The 17,381-nt window shown below is 36.1% G+C and overlaps 1 protein-coding gene across 2 annotated transcripts in view; it reads left to right on the top strand.

Moving 5' to 3' along the window:
* The window catches only part of CEP83 (centrosomal protein 83kDa), a 105,664-nt gene that overhangs the window by 63,100 nt on the left and 25,183 nt on the right, over positions 1-17,381 (top strand). For both annotated transcript variants that reach the window (XM_011993160.1, XM_011993159.1), the window contains exons 10-12: positions 13,285-13,360; positions 15,288-15,445; positions 17,115-17,244. In XM_011993160.1, the coding sequence (XP_011848550.1) occupies positions 13,285-13,360; positions 15,288-15,445; positions 17,115-17,244 (364 nt within the window). The remainder of the gene's footprint in view (positions 1-13,284; positions 13,361-15,287; positions 15,446-17,114; positions 17,245-17,381) is intronic.

Consider the following 17,381-nt stretch of genomic DNA (forward strand, 5'->3'; position numbering starts at 1 on the left):
AGGTGACTATGGCAGATGAGGCAAAACTTCGTAGTGCAGTTCGTTCAACTTTTGAAGCATTGGTTGTGTGACATACAGTCGGACATTGTCGTAGAGAAGAATTGGACCCTTTCTGTTGATCAATGCCGGCTGCAGCACTGCAGTTTTCAATTCATCTCATCGATTTGCTGAGCATACTTCTCAAATGTAATGGTTTCCTCGGGATTCAGAAAGCTGTAGTGGATCAGACTGGCAGCAGACCACCAAACAGTGACCATGAGCTTTTTTGCACAAGTTTGGCTTTGGGAAGTGCTCTGGAGCTGCTTCTCTGTCCAGCCACTGAGGTGGTCATCGTCGGTAGTCATATGAAACCCACTTTTTGTCGCATGTCACAATCTGCTTGAGAAATAGTTGTTGTTGCATAGAATAAGAGAAGATGACACTTCAAAATGACGATTTTTTAAAATTTTCACTCAGTTCATGAGAACACCCACTTAACTAGCTTTTTCACCTTTCCAGATTGCTTCAAATGCCAAATGACCATAAAATGGTTGACATTGAGTTCTTTGGCAGCTTCTTGTGTAGTTGTAGAGGATCAGCTTCAACCACTGCTCTCAGTTGGTCATTGTCAACTTCTGATGGCTGGCCACTGTGCTCCTCCTTTTGAAAAGTAGACCTCTTTTTCTTTTTAGATTTTTTTCTATTTCAATGCTTATTTCCCCTTTGTTATTTTTTGTTCTCTACGTGTGCTTTCTTCCTTTCTTTCTTGGTCAAGTCAGCCACTGCTTTGTATATATATATTTTTATATTGTGGTAAAATATACATAAAATTTACCATATTAACTATTTTAAAACGTACAGTTCAGTGCATTCATTTAAATTAGGATTTTGATTTATTAATTAGATCAACTGGTTTCCCATTTTCTAACTCATTAATTTCTGTTTTTATCTTCTGGTTCTTTGCCCTTAAAAAGTTTGTATAGTTTTATTGTTGTCATTTAATGTACCTAAAATAAAATTCACCCATTTTGTATACAGTTGTACAGTCGTCACCACAATAAAAATATGGAATAGTTTCATCACCCCAAGTTTCCTCATGTCTCTTTATAGTTGACTTCCTTTCCTGAGTCCCAGCATTAGGCAACCTGTGACTTATGCATGCTCTGAGTGTATCAGTAGCTCATATGTTTATTGCTGATTAGTATTCATTGGATAAATATAATATGATTTATTTATTCTTCTCTTGATGGACAAATGTCGGGTTGTTTTTAGTTTGGGGCTATTATGAATAATGCTGCTGTGAACATTCATTTACAAGTCTTTGTGGAAATATGTTTTTATTCTCCTAGTTAAATACCTAGAAATGGGATTACTAAGTCATATGGTAAGTATATGTTTACTTTTATAACATACAGAAATACTGTTTTCCAATGTAGAAACACTTGACAAAGTTTTTTTCATTCCAACTAGCAGTATGTGAGGATTTTGTTTGTTTTACATCCTTACTGATACTTGTTATTTTCAGTCTTAATAATTCCAATTGGATATGTTGTAACATGTCACCTGTGGTCTTAATTTGATTGTCTCTGTGACTAGTGGTGGTTAGCATCTTTTTATGTGCTTATAAGCTACTTCTGTGAAGTTTCTGTTCAACTGTTTTGCCCACTTTTTACATTCAGAAGTTATCTTATTGATTTATAATAGTTATTTATGTGTTACACATATAAGCTCTTTCTTAGATACATATTTTACAGATATTTTCTCCTTATCTATGACTTGCCTTTTTATTTACTCAATTGTGTGTGTATGTATATGTATGTGTGTGTATATATATGTGTGTGTGTATATATATTTATTTATTTTATTATCTCTGTTACTAGTGGTGGTTAGCATCTTTTTGTGTGTTTGTTTATTTTTTGATACAGGATCTTGCTCTGTTGCCCAGGCTGGAGTGCCGTGGTACCATCTCAGCTCACTGCAGCCTGTGCCTCCTGGACTCAAGTGATCCTCCCACCTCAACCTCCCGAGTAGCTGGGACTACAGGTGTGCGACACCGTGCTTGGCTAAATTTTATATTTTTAGCAGAGACAAGGTTTTTCCGTGTTTCCCAGACTGGTCTCGAACTCCTGAGCTCAAGTGATCTGCCTGCCTTGGCCTCCCAAAGTGTTGGGATTACAGGCGTGAGCCCACTGCACCTGGCCACATTTACTTAATTGTGTATATTGAAAGTGGATTTTATAAAATCTACTTGTGTGGTGTTTTTTTCCTGTGTTTTCACACCACAACAATGCAGAAAACTTCTGTGACCAAATGTATGGATTTCTACCCATCAACAAGTAAGCATTCATTTCTGCAGTGGACACCAGCCTGACATCTTCTACTCTAATTTGATTCTGCTGCTCTCTACATGGAGATAGCATCAGATCCTGTGGGTTGAAGGCTTTTCCCATTTCAGACACCAGTCTCACTTTCAGATCTCTGGAACTTCTGACCGACCAACTTTTTAAGTTGGGGTTTCCATAACCTTCTCTTTCAGCTAAATTTACTAGAGTTGTTCACAAGCTTAAGGAAACACTTTATGTTTCCCAGGTTTTTGAAGAGGATATTTTTAAAGGATACAAATAAACAGCTAGATGAAGAAATAATAGGCCAGGTACAGTGGCCCATGCCTGTAATCCCAGCACTTTGGGAAGCTGAGGTGGGTGGATCACCTGAAGTCAGGAGTTTGAGACCAGCCTGACCAACATGGTGAAACTCCATCTCTACTAAAAATACAAAAAAATTAGTTGGGCATGGTGGCAGGTATCTGTAATCTCAGCTACTCAGGAGGCTGAGGCAGGAGAGTTGCTTGAATCTGGGAGGTAGAGGTTGCAGTGAGCCGGGATCGGCCATTGCACTCCAGCTTGGGCAGCACAGCAAGACCCCATCTCAAAAAAAAAAAAAAAAGGAAAGAAAAGAAAAGAAAAACAAAAAGAAAAAATAAGAAAAGAAATAATAGGGTAAGGTCTCAAGGGTCCAGAGCTCAGGAGCTTCTTCTGTTCCTCTGAAGTTGGGGTATGCCATTCTTCTAGCACATGGGTGAGTTCTTTTACCTTCATGTAATCCTCCATGAGTTCAGCTGTCTGGAGGCTTGCGGTACCCTGTTCTCTTGAGTCTTTTTTGGAGACTTCATTGGATAGACATGACTGAAGAATGGACAGTCGTATGGAAATCTTATTGGACAAAAAGGGCATGATCTAATACTAATAGACTGTGCAGAGAATCGTAACAAGTCCTGTGTGTTTAGATTCTTCTTGGCCGCTCTGTGTAGCATTATTTCCTCCTGGGTAAGGGGCAGGACCTCTTCAGAAATGGGGGTCTAATGACCTACTGTCAGATAAGGTAATTCAGAGGATTTTTTTATGACCAGCTCCAAGACAGAAAGGTGAGGGAAGATTAGAGTATATTTTTAGTGTGTGTGGCCTACCTTGGGGAGAAAAAGGTGCAGGTAAAAGGAGGACAGAAGGTCAGAGAGAGATTCTGTTTTCTGAGGTCTGTTTCTGAGGCCCAGAGCACCCCAGTATTATAGCCAAAGACTGTCTTTCACCTTTATCACTGTGAGGCTGTTTTGAAGCTGCCTCCTGAACCATGAACAAAAGGCCAAATATGGTTAACAAAAGATATGCGTATTGTTTTAGTCCCTTAGGAAATGTGGACAAGGGCTATGGAAGTTATGAGCCAGGAACTATGGATGTAAACCCATATGTATATATGTAAACCAATATATATACATCATAATACCACACCACACCACTTTATCAATTTTTTTCTTGTTTGTATTTTTTGTGTTCTCTTCAAGACTTTGCCTAATTCTGTGTTAAAAAGATATTTGTTTTCTTCTAAAACATTAATATTTGGTTTTTACCTTTAGTTTTTAAGGTCTAATTCATGTTAACTTTTATGTGGTGTAAGGTAATGGTACACATAAGCTTTTTATTTTCATGTAGGTATCCAGTTATTCCAGCACCATTTTTTGAAGACTGTCTTTTCCCCCATTGAATTACAGGTGTGAGTCTATTTCTGGACTCTGTTCTATTTTACTGATCTTTGTCTTGACACCAATATCATACCATTTTGACTAATGTAGCTTTATAGTAAGTTTGATTCAGGTAGTGCATGTCCTCTACCTGGTTCTTTTTTGTCTAAATTATTTTGGCTTTTCTAGGTCCTTTGCCTTTCAAATATTAATTTTTTAATCAGTTTTTTTACCTTTTTAAAAAAATCTTGTTAAAATTTTAACTGGGATTGTATTGAATTTTTAGGTCAATTTGAGGGGAATTGTTACCTTAACAATATTGAGTCTTCCAATCCAAAAATATCATACATCTCTCCATTTATTTAGGTTTCCTTTCTGTCATCAGTGTGTTGCAGTTTTCATTGTATAAATCATGCTCATCTTTTATTCAGTTTCATTTCTAAATATATTGTAAATGGAGTTCATTTTGACTTAATTGTTCATTGCATATAGAAATATAGTTTACTTTTATGTATTGATCTTGAATCCTGTGACCTCACTAAAGTCACATATTTTCTAATAGCTGCTTTGTTGATTTCTTAGAGTTTTCTAAGGTCATGTTATATACCTTGGGCTTTCTTTTAGTTTACTTTGTTCATTTGGTTGTTTTTGAGTTGACAATTTAATTTCACTACAGTTTATTCTTTCATTCTTATTGGTAAGAGTATTTAGTGCTAATAATTTTCTTCTCATCACTACTTTAACTATATTCCATAAATTATCATTATATAGTGTTTTAATTATTATTTTTAAAGAAATTCACTAATTTTAATTTGTATTTTTCTTTCTGCCAAAGAGTTATTTAACAGAAGATGTAATAGTTTGCTAAGTCTGCCATAATAAAATGCCACAGATGGGTGATCAAACAACAGGAATTAATTTTCTTACAGTTTTTGGAGACTAGAAGTCATAGATTAAGGTATTGCCCGGCTTGGTTTCTCCTAAGACCTCTCTTCTTGACTTGCAGGCGGCCACCTTATTCTCACTTTGTCGTCACGTGGCCTTTTCTCTGTGCTTTTGCATCTGCTTGTGTCTATCCTTTTTTTTTTTTTTTTTTTGAGATGGAGTCTTGCTCTGTTGCCCAGGCTGGAGTGCAGTGGCGCAATCTCGGCTCACTGCAAGCTCCGCCTCCGGGTTCACGCCATTCTCCTGCCTCCGGAGCAGCTGGAACTACAGGCGCCTGCCACCACGCCCGGCTAATTTTTTGTGTGTTTGTTAGTAGAGACGGGGTTTCACCGTGTTAGCCAGGATGGTCTCGATCTCCTGACCTCCTGATTCGCCCGCCTTGGCCTCCCAAAGTGCTGGGATTACAGGCGTGAGCCACCACACCTGGCGTGTTTATCCTTTTTATAAGGACACTAGTCATTGGATTAGGGCCCACCCATATGACTTTAACCTTAATTGTCTCTTTAAAGGCCCTGTCTCCAAATGTAGTCATATCTTGAAGGAACATGTTTCAGTCTATAACAGAAGTTTTTTTAAATTTCCAGCTAGGAGAACCTTTTTAAAAAGTTAATTTCTACTTTCATTGCATTGTGATCAGAATATTTTTGTATTGTTTCTACTTTGTGGAACAGTCTGATGTTTCTTTGTATCCTAATCTATCAAGGGCAAGACTAGGGTAAAGCAAGTGAGGCAGCCAGGGTGCAAAATTTAAGGAAACAGTCTCATGTGCCGACCCTGCACTTGCAGGAGTCTTAGAATGGGTGTCTTCTTAAGCTTCACTTTCTGGACATGTCACATGCCCAGCGACTATAGGACTATAGTCACTTTGTCCTATAGTATATGTCAGTTATTGTGTTACATAAACACATGGAAAGAGTCTTATAAAAGAGTATGAAGTTATACACACACACACACACACACACACACACACGACCTACCTTGTTAACTGTGATGTTTAGGTCTTCTGTATACTTGCTTATTTTTTGTCCACTTGATTTGTTTTGTACAAAGAATGATATATTAAAGTCTCCTTTTATTACTGTGTTTCTATATGTGACTCTTTGTATGTCTTGTAGTTTTTGCTTCATAGAGGTGAGTTTCATGGTATTTGGTGCAGAATATAAATATTCATAGCAGTTCTATTTTAAGGGTGAATTGTAGCTTTTAGCATTAAAAAGTGCTTTGTCTTTTTTTTTGCTTGACTTGTCTGATATCACCACTTCTGTTTTCATGTAGTTTCTATTTGCCTGGTATACTTTTATTGTCTTATTTTTTAATTTTCTGAATCATTTTGCTTTTTAAATGTGTGTTTTGTATATAGCATTTAATTGGGTCTTGTTTTGTGGGCCAAATTTTAATAAATTAAACCTTTTATTTTAATGGGCAAATTAAGTACATTCACATGCAGTGAGCTCTTACCTACAAAGATTTGCAGGCAGGGATGGGAGAGATCACTTGCTGGGATTTGGTGTTTTTTCCTTCATTTTACTTACAGGTACTTTGAGGTTTTGGGCATTTTCTGTCTGCCAGTTATGCTAAGGGTATGGTTTTGTGTGGCTTTATTTGTTCTCTTTGCTTTTCTGTATTGTTTTTGCAGAATATATGGATAACACAGAGCTAGACATCTGCTGTTATCTTCAACACTTGGAAATTCTTTATGTCTGCTTTTCAAATTCTAATATCTTAGTGACATCTTTAATTATATAAAGTTTGAGTGGCTTTTAAAAATCATATTCATTAAGTGATAGGCTATGTTTTGAGACAGGGTTCTTGATCTGCATTACTTAGGAAAGAATTACTTCAGGCAGAGGTGTACTTAACTATTTACTTAGGTTTCATAACTTTATTTAAAGTGTTAGTGGCTGTGATTCTAAAAGCATGAATCTGTAATAGATTTTAAGAACCAATCTTGTCTGTCCTTTTGCTTTTAGGTGGGTACATTTTTTAGGACATATACAGGACAGGTAGATTTTAAATCTGTCTTTGACAGTCTCCAGAAAATGGGGGAGACCCTCCCCAGGCATCCTACTCTAGTGTTTTATCCTATTGTAATCCCACAATTTGGCCAGTTAGAATCTTTTCTGTTAGAATTTAAGCCTGTTTCTCCTGCTTTGGGTTTCTGTTGCCATAGTGATAAAATGTTCAGCATTCTGTCATTACTTGAACACAATAATGAACTTGACCCTTAGGTTTTGTTTTGTTTTTTAGTTTTTTTGCTATATAAAACAGCTTTCATTCCTTTAGCTTTTCTTAAATATGAATAATTTTCTATTCTGTTAGTCACATTGATAATTTTTCTTTGATTCCTCTGTAGTTTGACTTATAATATGTAAATGACCTCAACTTATTTTTAAAAAAAGACATAGTAACCAACATAAAATCTAGCAGGATTAATTCACACGATTGGCGTGACTTTTTTTTTTTTTTTTTTTAATGTTCTGCAATTGTGGTGGTAGTTTTTCCTTGACAGTTATGATTTACTGATTTATAAGTCCAGCTACATCAACCAGGTCTGTTGTGATCACTCCTTAAAATGATCATAATTGCAACACCTCCTATTTAGATAACCAGAGACAAATTGATCGGAGACTTATCTGTGGAGCAAAAGGTCTTACTAAGGAAATGGAAAGTATAAATCATGCAAAGCAGAAATATCCATTTATTTACAAATAATATATATCTGTGATAAGTAAATATTAATCTATTACATATAAATCACTGCTTTGACAGATCCTTTATTAATTATATACCAGTCTTTTCTCTTCATTAAAGTGTTTTTTTTTTACCACTAGCCTATCATAGTGCCAAGAGTAATAAAAAATTATTTTTGTAAAAGTACTGTATTTCAAAAGGCTGCTCCACTGCACATTTATTCAATTTGCAAATTAAGACCATGTAAAAATTAAAGGAGTTTAAATATAATAGAATATGTAATCAACTTTTGGTTATGACAGTAACCCAACTCCAACTAATGCAAGCACAACAAAAGGGACTTTCTTCATTTACACAATTGTGGGAAAGATAAGGGTTATGCTGGTTTCACGGACACCTGGATCTGGGAACTCAAATGTAATTAGGTAATAGTGACTTTTCCCTTCCTTTTCTTTTCTTCCTCTTCTCTTATTTTCTCTCTCCTTTGTCTGCTGTTCTATCTCTGTGATGCTAGGAACATACGTTGAAGCCAAGAGGACAAAGTTCTTGTTAGCAAACTCAAGTTTAAAAAGTCTAGAGTCGAGGCTAGGAATGGTGGCTCACGCCTGTAATCCCAGCACTTTGGGAGGCCAAGGCGGGTGAAACACCTGAGGTCAGGCATTCGAGACCAGCCTGGCCAACTTGGTTAAACCCCATCTCTACTGAAAATATAAAAATTAGTGGGGCGTGGTGATGACCACCTGTAATCCAAGCTACTCAGGAGGCTGAGGCAGGAGAATTGCTTGAACCTGGGAGGTGGAGGTTACAGTGAGCCAAGATTGTGCCACTGCACTCCAGCCTGGGTGACAGAGTGAGATTCTGTCAAAAAAAAAAAACAAAAAAAAAAACAAAAAAAAAAACTAGAGACAAGTTTGGGTCTGGTTCACATGCTCATCTTTGGACCTACCAGGGCGATTGTGGGTATCAGGCACTCTGACTCAGCCAAGATTATATGCCCATGTCTCTGTGTGGAGTGGGTGAAGGAAGAGGAAGGAAATGATGTGCAGTTTGATATTAAAAGTAGGGGGAGGTTTTTGGGGAAATAGTAATAACCAAGGAAAGAGAACCTGAACATTTATGATATCCTGTAGTCAATACCCCCTTAATTTATTTTTTGCATGGCTTAAAGCCAGGGCTATTATTTTCCATTTGGAGCTTTCTGTTTTTTTCTTAAACTTTTAATAAACATTTAAATTTCATCAGTTTGGATTTCTTTGTTGCCAGTAGTGGATATTTGCTTTAAAAAAAAAAAAAACCAAAAAGCTATCATTTAATATATCCACCTTTCTACTTACACTGCATCTTGAGAAGAGTTATATTGGCCCTTTGGACACGTTTTCTCCCAAGAATTTAAACTGTGAAGTAAGGGATGAAAGGATATGTGCCAGTGTTTGAAGGACCAGGCAGGCCTGTGCCATGTCTTTGCCTGTGATTCCTGTCAATTATTGTATCCTGGTTCTGGTTTTCTAGTTCTCTTTTGGGCGGGTTCTTATACTCTTTCAGGAAAGTTTCTTTTTGCTAATAATGGCCAGTGTCAATTTCCAGTGCTCACAAGCAAGAACCATGCTTTCAGAAGATTGGTATGAGAAGGCCACTGCTATTCTCATGAGACTTGTAGGACTCTTTGACAGTAGAGAAATCACAATTACAACTTCTGTTGTTTGCCCTGTATGTTGCTTCCCTTTGGTAACAGAGACTCACGTTAAATGAAGCCAAGAAGTTACGTTAGAGGCTTTGCTGCCCAATATGGTATTGCTAGTCACAGATGACTCTTGAAACCTAAATTTAAATTAGGATTTTAAAAAATTAAAATTCAGTTTCCTCAGTCACACAAACATGTTGCTAGTGACTATCATATTGGAAGGCACAGATTATAGAATATTTCCACCATCAAAGAAAGCTCTATCAGACGACACTGTTGGAGTATAAACTCCTCAAGGGTAGGCATTCTGTCCTTGTTATTTTCTGATGTATCCACAACACTTAGAATGGGCTCAGCATGTATAGGTACTCAATAAATATTTGCTGAATGTTGAAACAGCATATATTGGCAGGCCAAGGAGGACAGATCACTTGAGGTCGGGAGTTCAAGACCAGCCTGACCAACATAGGGAAACCCCATCTCTACTAAAAAGACAAAAAATTAGCCAGGCATGGTGGTGGATGCCTGTAATCCCAGCTACTTGGGAGGCTGAGGCAGGAGAATCACTTGAACCCAGGAGGCCGAGGTTGTGGTGAGCCAAGATCACGCCATTGCACTCCAGCCTGGGCAACAAGAGCGAAACTCCATCTCCAAAAAAAAAAAAAAAAAAAAAAATAGAAATAGTATATATCAGTATATCAGCTGCCTGCCACAGAAGACCTAGACCATGATCCTTACAGCTGACTTCCCTGTACTTTGAAGGGAACTTGAAATAGCGCCACCTTAATGTTATTCCAAAGTTTCCATTTAAACTCATTCATAACTACATTGTCTATTGTAACTTGGCCCTCCAGTTCACCTACTTTATAATTGCTTTAAAAGTATAAAGTACTTGATCTCATAGTTACTCTTCCCCCCACTTACTCATCCTTCACCTTCTGATTTCTCCCTATCACCTACTCATTAACTCATTAAAACTTTTAACAATTTCCACTGTAGCCTTTGGAATCCCTATTCTGATACCAATAACTTTTTTTGTAATCTCAACATTTTTTTGAATGCCTCTCCCCCTGCTGAGAACTGCTTTCTTCTCATGGCATATAACCTGGAACGCCTTTTAGGTAGAAATTACTCTTCCTTCCTCTCTCCTGCAACAAGAGACCAAGAAGAGAAATCAACATTCGTAAACCCCGTTTGCGCTTCCCGTTCATTGTTTGAGTATGGTTAAAGTGATTTTTTTCTTTGATATTTGTTGCATCCAGTTTTAAACCTGTCTTTTATCTCTTCCAGTTAATGACCTACAGTGTATTCCTTAATAGTCACTGAGGACTTTGATATCTGGCTCAACTTTTTTCTGTTTTGTTTCTCTCGTCATCATTGTTAGTGACTATGTATTCATAGCGTTGAACTACCCAACACCTTAGCCTTATAGTTTATTCTGTCTGCACTGTGGCATTCTTTTATCTTTATCCTACTTTAGCATCTTGTACACCTAGACACTTCTTGGACCTTGTCGTCACCTAGAACTGATCACTTCAAAGATGTAAATATCTTTCCTTTCTCTTATCCATGCTACTCTCACTGAAGATACTGATATTGGTAGTCTTTGGACTTCTCTTTTTCTTCCAGCCTATTATCCTGGCTCCCTTGCTTCCTTTTCAGCTTGGAATCTGATGTTCTTACTTGTACATGAGCAAAGGATATGAATTTTCTCAACTTCTTGCCATCTTAGAATTTCGGTATCTTCATCCATTCTCTCCTCCCTTTCTATTTTGAAAATGTCCTTTCCCCCTTTACTTCTTAAGTGAACAGTGCTTTAAATTCCATATCTCTACTTCCTCTACACTCTTTGTCACCTATATCTTTAATTTCTCTATCTCGGACTCTTATTTTTCCTTCAAGATCTAGTTCAAATTGCATCTCTTTTATGTAGCCTCAACTTATCCTCTAATGAAAGTTAATTGCAGTTTTTTTCTGTTCCTTGTGTGTCTATTATAAGGTATATTTTCTTTTGACTTATTGTGACACACCTTGAGTATTCAAAACCTAATAAAAAGAGATACTGTACTCCTAAATTTACAGCACTGTCTTTTGAAACATTATCTGCCTTTTTGAACTTTAATACCATTAGTCTTATTCCTATCTTATTTAAGTTAAGATCCATTATCCCATAGAATCCTAAATGTAATGATCTTAAATCATGGACTAATTTTCTTCTTAAAAAAAATTAGTTTTAGATTCTAACCCAGTACTGCTTCAACAAAATGAACTGAAGAAGGCCTTGTTGTATATCATCTTCTATAGTCTACCACAATGGTGCTTTTACTTAGTTCATATTTCATTTAGGTTTTCTCCCATCCTTTCATATTTTAATGATTTTTCAGATACTCTTTACCATTGGTTTCTTTGGCTTCAGCTTTTGTATGCAGGGCACTATTGTTTCTCTTCATGTCTGTGTAACTTACATAGAAAGCATTAGGCCATGACTTTCTTAACTGGGTCATGTTTCTTGTTAATTTACCAGTTGTATCCAGATTCTCATCTGGAGCTAGGATATACTTAGGACCTAAGTTTTCTAACTGTGGGCCTGAACTGGGACCTACAGTGTTCTCTCTTCCGTTTTCATCTTCATGATTTTGTGGAAAGAAACCTTTACTAAGTCAGTAACCTAAAAACCCCAAGTTAGCCACCCTGCTGAGGGGCTGAGGCAGGAGGATTGCCTAAGCCAAGGAGTTTGAGGCCAGCCTAGGCAATATAGTGCAATCACATCTCTTACTTAAAAAAAAAAAAAAAAAAAAAAGGGGCACCCAGTTGGTAACATTCATAAACATTTAATGGAGGAAGTGCACAGAAAGTTTGAAAGAGTAATCATGTAACTAGAATTATGAAATAAGAGTGTGACTGGTACTGACAGTGGAGCAAAAGGAAAAGGACTGGCCCTCTTTAGGTTCATCGTTTCTGGCATTTGTATGTAAACGTCTCAGGAAGCAATGAGTCTTATCTTCAGGTTTTTTTCATGTTATATTATCCAATCATCTCACACATTTACACGGCTAATCCATGATTTGGGTTGGTTCATTCAGTCTGCCAACAAATGTTTATTGAGTCCTTATTGTGTTTAAAGCACAGACCTAGGTTCTTGAGAGTGTTGTCCAGATAAACACATTCTACTTGGGCAGATAAGACATGCTAATAATACCAAGCTATAAATAGGTGCCGAGTGCATTGTATTTGAGATAGGCGTTTGGAGAGTTTTGAAAGGGAGGAGGCTGCAGGGCCTATCCTGCCAAACCTAATTAGTGTAATGTCTTCCTCATGAGGTTACTCATTTGGTCACTAGAGCTGCTCTGCATTTTAAGGATCTGGCTGTAGATGTATTATTCCCTTTGAAGAGTCTGCAAATGTTTAAGTATTCATTCATCTCAGGCATGAAAAGCTCCATAAGATATTTTATAGAATACAGGATGGTGTGTTGTATTAGTTTTCTTTTAAATCTGTAGCCTTGTAGAATGAAAGTGAAGTAGCGTGTGTCTGAAAGAATTTTGTAAATTGTAAAATGCTATATGGATGTAAGTTGGCCTCTCCTAAACTAGATTACTTTCTGATGCCTTAGCAACACATTCTATAATTTTCCATGAAAGACCACTTGTTCAGGCTGTTCTTCATGTATATCAGAATCCTACCTGTCAGGTTTTTATCCATGTAGCATTCCCTGGAACCCCTGGACATAGTTGATTTCTCATCCTCTCTATGCCCCTAGTTTGTAGATTTTCCTATCACAACAACAGTAATTTGTTTTACATTTTTGTTATATGTGAACACAACCTAGCTTCTCAAAGTCTCAATCTTTGGTTGTATTTGTGCTTTTGCACAGTGGTGTCCAGCAGGCATTCAATAAAATGACTGTTTAATTCAGTGAAATAAATGAATCGTGGATTCTTCATAATGTCTTTTGTTGGGTTGTGATTTTTAGGTTAAAACTGCAACAACAAATTGTGACTATTGAAAATGCAGAGAAGGAAAAAAATGAAAATTCTGACCTAAAACAGGTATGATTTTAGCAAATATTTTCCTTTTATTTTTTCAAGTGCTTCTTTAAATTTGTGTTTTGCAAATTTAAAAAAAGATTTGCAATCAGTATTTTTAGACTCTAACCACAATTGGTAACATGTTGTTGGAGGTAATATGTAAAGATAAAATGTTTAAACCTCTATACTTTAATAAGCTTCTTTTGCTAACTGGTATTATTCTTAAGATATATATATATTTTTTTTACTTATGCTGTGGCCCATGATAATTTTTTAAATTACAGTTATAAGGACAGTATTTTAATATTCTGAATTTTAAAAACTCAATAGAAATATCCAGGTTTTAAGTTACTTGTGTGATTGACTTGTAATTTTATATCATGAGGTATTTTTGCTATAGCCCTATGAAATCCAACATTTGTATTTGTGGAAGGAAATTTGTATTTATAATTAAAGTTATTTGGGTTCAGGAAAGATTTGTATAAAGTTGGGTAAAACATAGAGGAGTGATCTTTTCTGAATTCTATTTTGTTTTTTGTTGTTGTTTTTTTCCCTATAAATTATGAAGTAGGAATCCATTTTTAGAATTCATGCTCATATGCTAGTTGGTACTGCTTTTCATGTGCAGTTATGGTTTCTAAGTCTTAACTAGATGGACATAATGTTTGATACCCAGAGAGAAGTTATTTAGTATCATTGGCGTTTGAGCTTTCTGTCATGCTATGCATGTGGAGAGGTATTAAGCTCTTTGAAGGTTGCTTATTCAAGCAGCTGTAATACAGATTTAATATTTGCCACTCCAGTTAAAAATAGTGAATAGTTCTACATGGAGAAATTCATTCTAAAAGAGAAATCTGAGACATACTATTTAGTTTTATTCTGCTAAAAATTGCTCTGTGGACTTTCAGAATCGTATATGAATTGGTTTTGTTACCATTAGGAAGTAATGGGATTATTACCCATTTATTTACACTATTATATAAGAATCTTGTTTCTTTTTACCCTTGAATCTCATAATAGGTTCTTTTGATCCCTATCTCTTGACTGTCTTTACTCTGAAATGTCTCTCAGAAAATGGCTAAGAGAGATAAAAGGAAGTGAAAGGAAAATAAGAACTTTTATTGTTTATTAATTGGTAAAATAGTTTGTGGGGGAGGTATATATAACTGTCCCAAATAAAGATTATTTAGATATAATTTAGAAGAGTGTGAATCTTTCTAGCCTGTTAATCTTTAATTAGACTTCTCATGAGAAAAAGTACTCCCAGATAAAGGTAAATTGGGATGGAAAAAAAGCTTTGAGTGACAGTATGCAGTTTGGTAAATGGCTGTAGAGGCCAAGGAATCTGTAGCGTTTATTTGATTTCCCAGAGCATCTTTCTTCTGCCCAGCACTGGACACATGAATGGAAACCTTTTAAAAACAATGTGAGAGTGATCCTTCTCATATTTACACTGAACAATTTTGATTGCTTGGAGAGTAGAACTTCTGGAAGGTTGCTGATCTCAGGGTATGTGGGAAGAGGAGGATGGATTTTTTTTTAGCTGCTTTCCCAGCTGACTTGCTTTTAAAATCAGTTTTTTTCCGTAGGAGGTAGGGGAAGGCTAGAGTGGTAGGAGACTGACTCTAATCACTGGATTCCCTTTCCTCATCTCACTGCTAATCCCCCTGATAACCTTTCTGTCCATTCCCAATACCTCTCCTGGCCTTCATATTTTGGGAAGAAGAGGGAGGGGACTCAGTGACTGAGGAATATACTTCTTGATAGTCTCTGATTATAATAAGAAATGCTCCTAGGTGCTGCTATTTGTTATTTCCTTCAGGGGGCATCTTCAAGGGCACACCAGCTTGAGGGAGTATTTGCAAAGGGAGATGCTTAGTATCTTCTGCTTCTCTCATACCTTACTGCATTTATTTAGTGGCCTTTATCTTCTTTCTTCTCTTTTAAGCAAATCAGTAGTTTGCAGATCCAAGTGACCTCACTTGCACAGTCAGAGAATGACTTGCTGAATTCAAACCAAATGCTGAAGGAAATGGTGGAGAGATTAAAACAAGAATGCCGAAATTTTAGAAGCCAAGCTGAAAAAGCGCAACTAGAAGCTGAAAAGTAGAGTTTGCTCTTTATGTACAAACTATTTTTTCTTTTTTCTATATAACATATAGTTATGTTAGTAATGATTCCAATGTTGATTATATTTTAGAAACTAGTTACAAATACACTTTAATAGTATACAGTGGTATACTGAGGTAATAATGTACTTTATGTTTCTATAGAATGACCTATACTGACTCAAATTCTTTTAAAAAAGGTAAAGTTAAGACATATTAAAATTCTGACAGCATAGTATTCTGAAAAACCTCAAAGAAAACTTTTTTTATTCATTGATTAAATGAAAACATTTCTTCAAAAATCTATTCTTCTGAATGCCAGAGAACAGAATGGTTTTTGTTTTGTTTTGTTTTGTTTTTGATGTGCAAAACTTAATTCCTTCTAGAACTAGTCTCTTGGATTTTCTTTGAAAAGCTAATTTATTTGTTTATTTTTTTTTTTTGGTCTTAAAATTTGTTACTAGTAGATAGTATGGAGTAAAACTGGTAGGGATAAAATTATTGTGGTGATGTTCAAGATCTTATACCCTCTGGAAACATTTGTTTAGATGTGGTAGAATACTGTACTATTTTGTATTTGCTTTGTCTTTATGTTTGCCTTATAAGTAAGTTTTTATTTTAATCTACAAAACATAATTCTTTTCAAATTTCTTCTTCTGAAGGCCACCATGCCACATAAAACTGTGTTTCTTCAGTTTTTCTATTATTACATATTCTAAGGTTTGTCCATGCTTTTATATATGGGGTTGAATTTCAAGAAAAGGAAGGAAGCAAGATAAATATCCATAGCATGTTGTGACATTTCAGATGATCCAACTTATTTTTCTTTTATTTTGTGAAAACCAAAAACATGTGCTTGGATTTCTCAAGTGGTTGATTGAAACGAGCTTAATAATTCTATGACAGTGTAGCTAGCAAATTTAAGTAAGTAATCATTGGTTTCTAAATAATATTCATAGAATTGTATATAAGAAAATAGCTGTACGAAGGGTCAATGGAACGTGATTTTAGTTCCAGCTAAGATACTTAAAATCTTGTATGACGTTAGGCAAGTAATCTAACTTCTCAGGGTTTGTTATTTTCATTTGTACTGCCTATAGTAGGAATATTAAAAAAATCATATAAAGTATGCAGAATAGCTTTAAAAATACAAGTTGTTATGATGTTATTTTATCATTCATATGCATTTTACTCTAGTCAGAAGACATACTGCATTAAGATTTGATACCAGGCTTGATTTTCTTAAACCAAATTTATGAGGACAGATATTTGTAGTTTGATGGTTATTATACTTCACACCTGTTATCAAGTGTTTGTCTTGCCATTAACTAGATGTGAGCCCTTAAGTTAGCTAACTGCTCTAATCCTCGGTTTCCTCATTTGTAAAATGGACAGAAGTATAAAGGTGACAGAAACACCTAACTTGGGATTTTTGTAAAGAACAGATGATACAATACACATAGTGTTCTAAGTCCAGTGCCTTATTCACAGGAAGTGCTCAGTAATGGTGGGATTTGCAAACAAGTGGCCATACAGGAGGGCCTGCAGTTGGATAATTAAAAATGTGGTCAGGCAGGTAGTGAGTTTGCTTATACTTGTGATATTTAATCCTATTTAATCCTAACAACTTATTTAGCTTCCATGTTTTACATACATTCTTCTGACAGGACATTGGAAGAGAAACAGATACAGTGGTTGGAAGAAAAGCACAAGCTTCATGAGCGTATCACAGAGAGAGAAGAAAAGTGTAATCAAGCTAAGGAGAAACTTCAGCGAGCTGCAATTGCCCAGAAAAAGGCAAGTGGTTCTTATTAAAGTGATTTCTGGCCGGGCACGGTGGTTCACACCTGTAAGCCCAACACTTTGGGAGGCAGAAGCGGACGGATCACGAGGTCAGGAGATTGAGACCATCCTGGCTAACGTGGTGAAACCCC

The sequence above is a fragment of the Mandrillus leucophaeus genome, unplaced genomic scaffold, assembly GCF_000951045.1.
Source record: "Mandrillus leucophaeus isolate KB7577 unplaced genomic scaffold, Mleu.le_1.0 Scaffold427, whole genome shotgun sequence".
In the NCBI taxonomy this organism is placed as follows: domain Eukaryota; kingdom Metazoa; phylum Chordata; class Mammalia; order Primates; family Cercopithecidae; genus Mandrillus; species Mandrillus leucophaeus.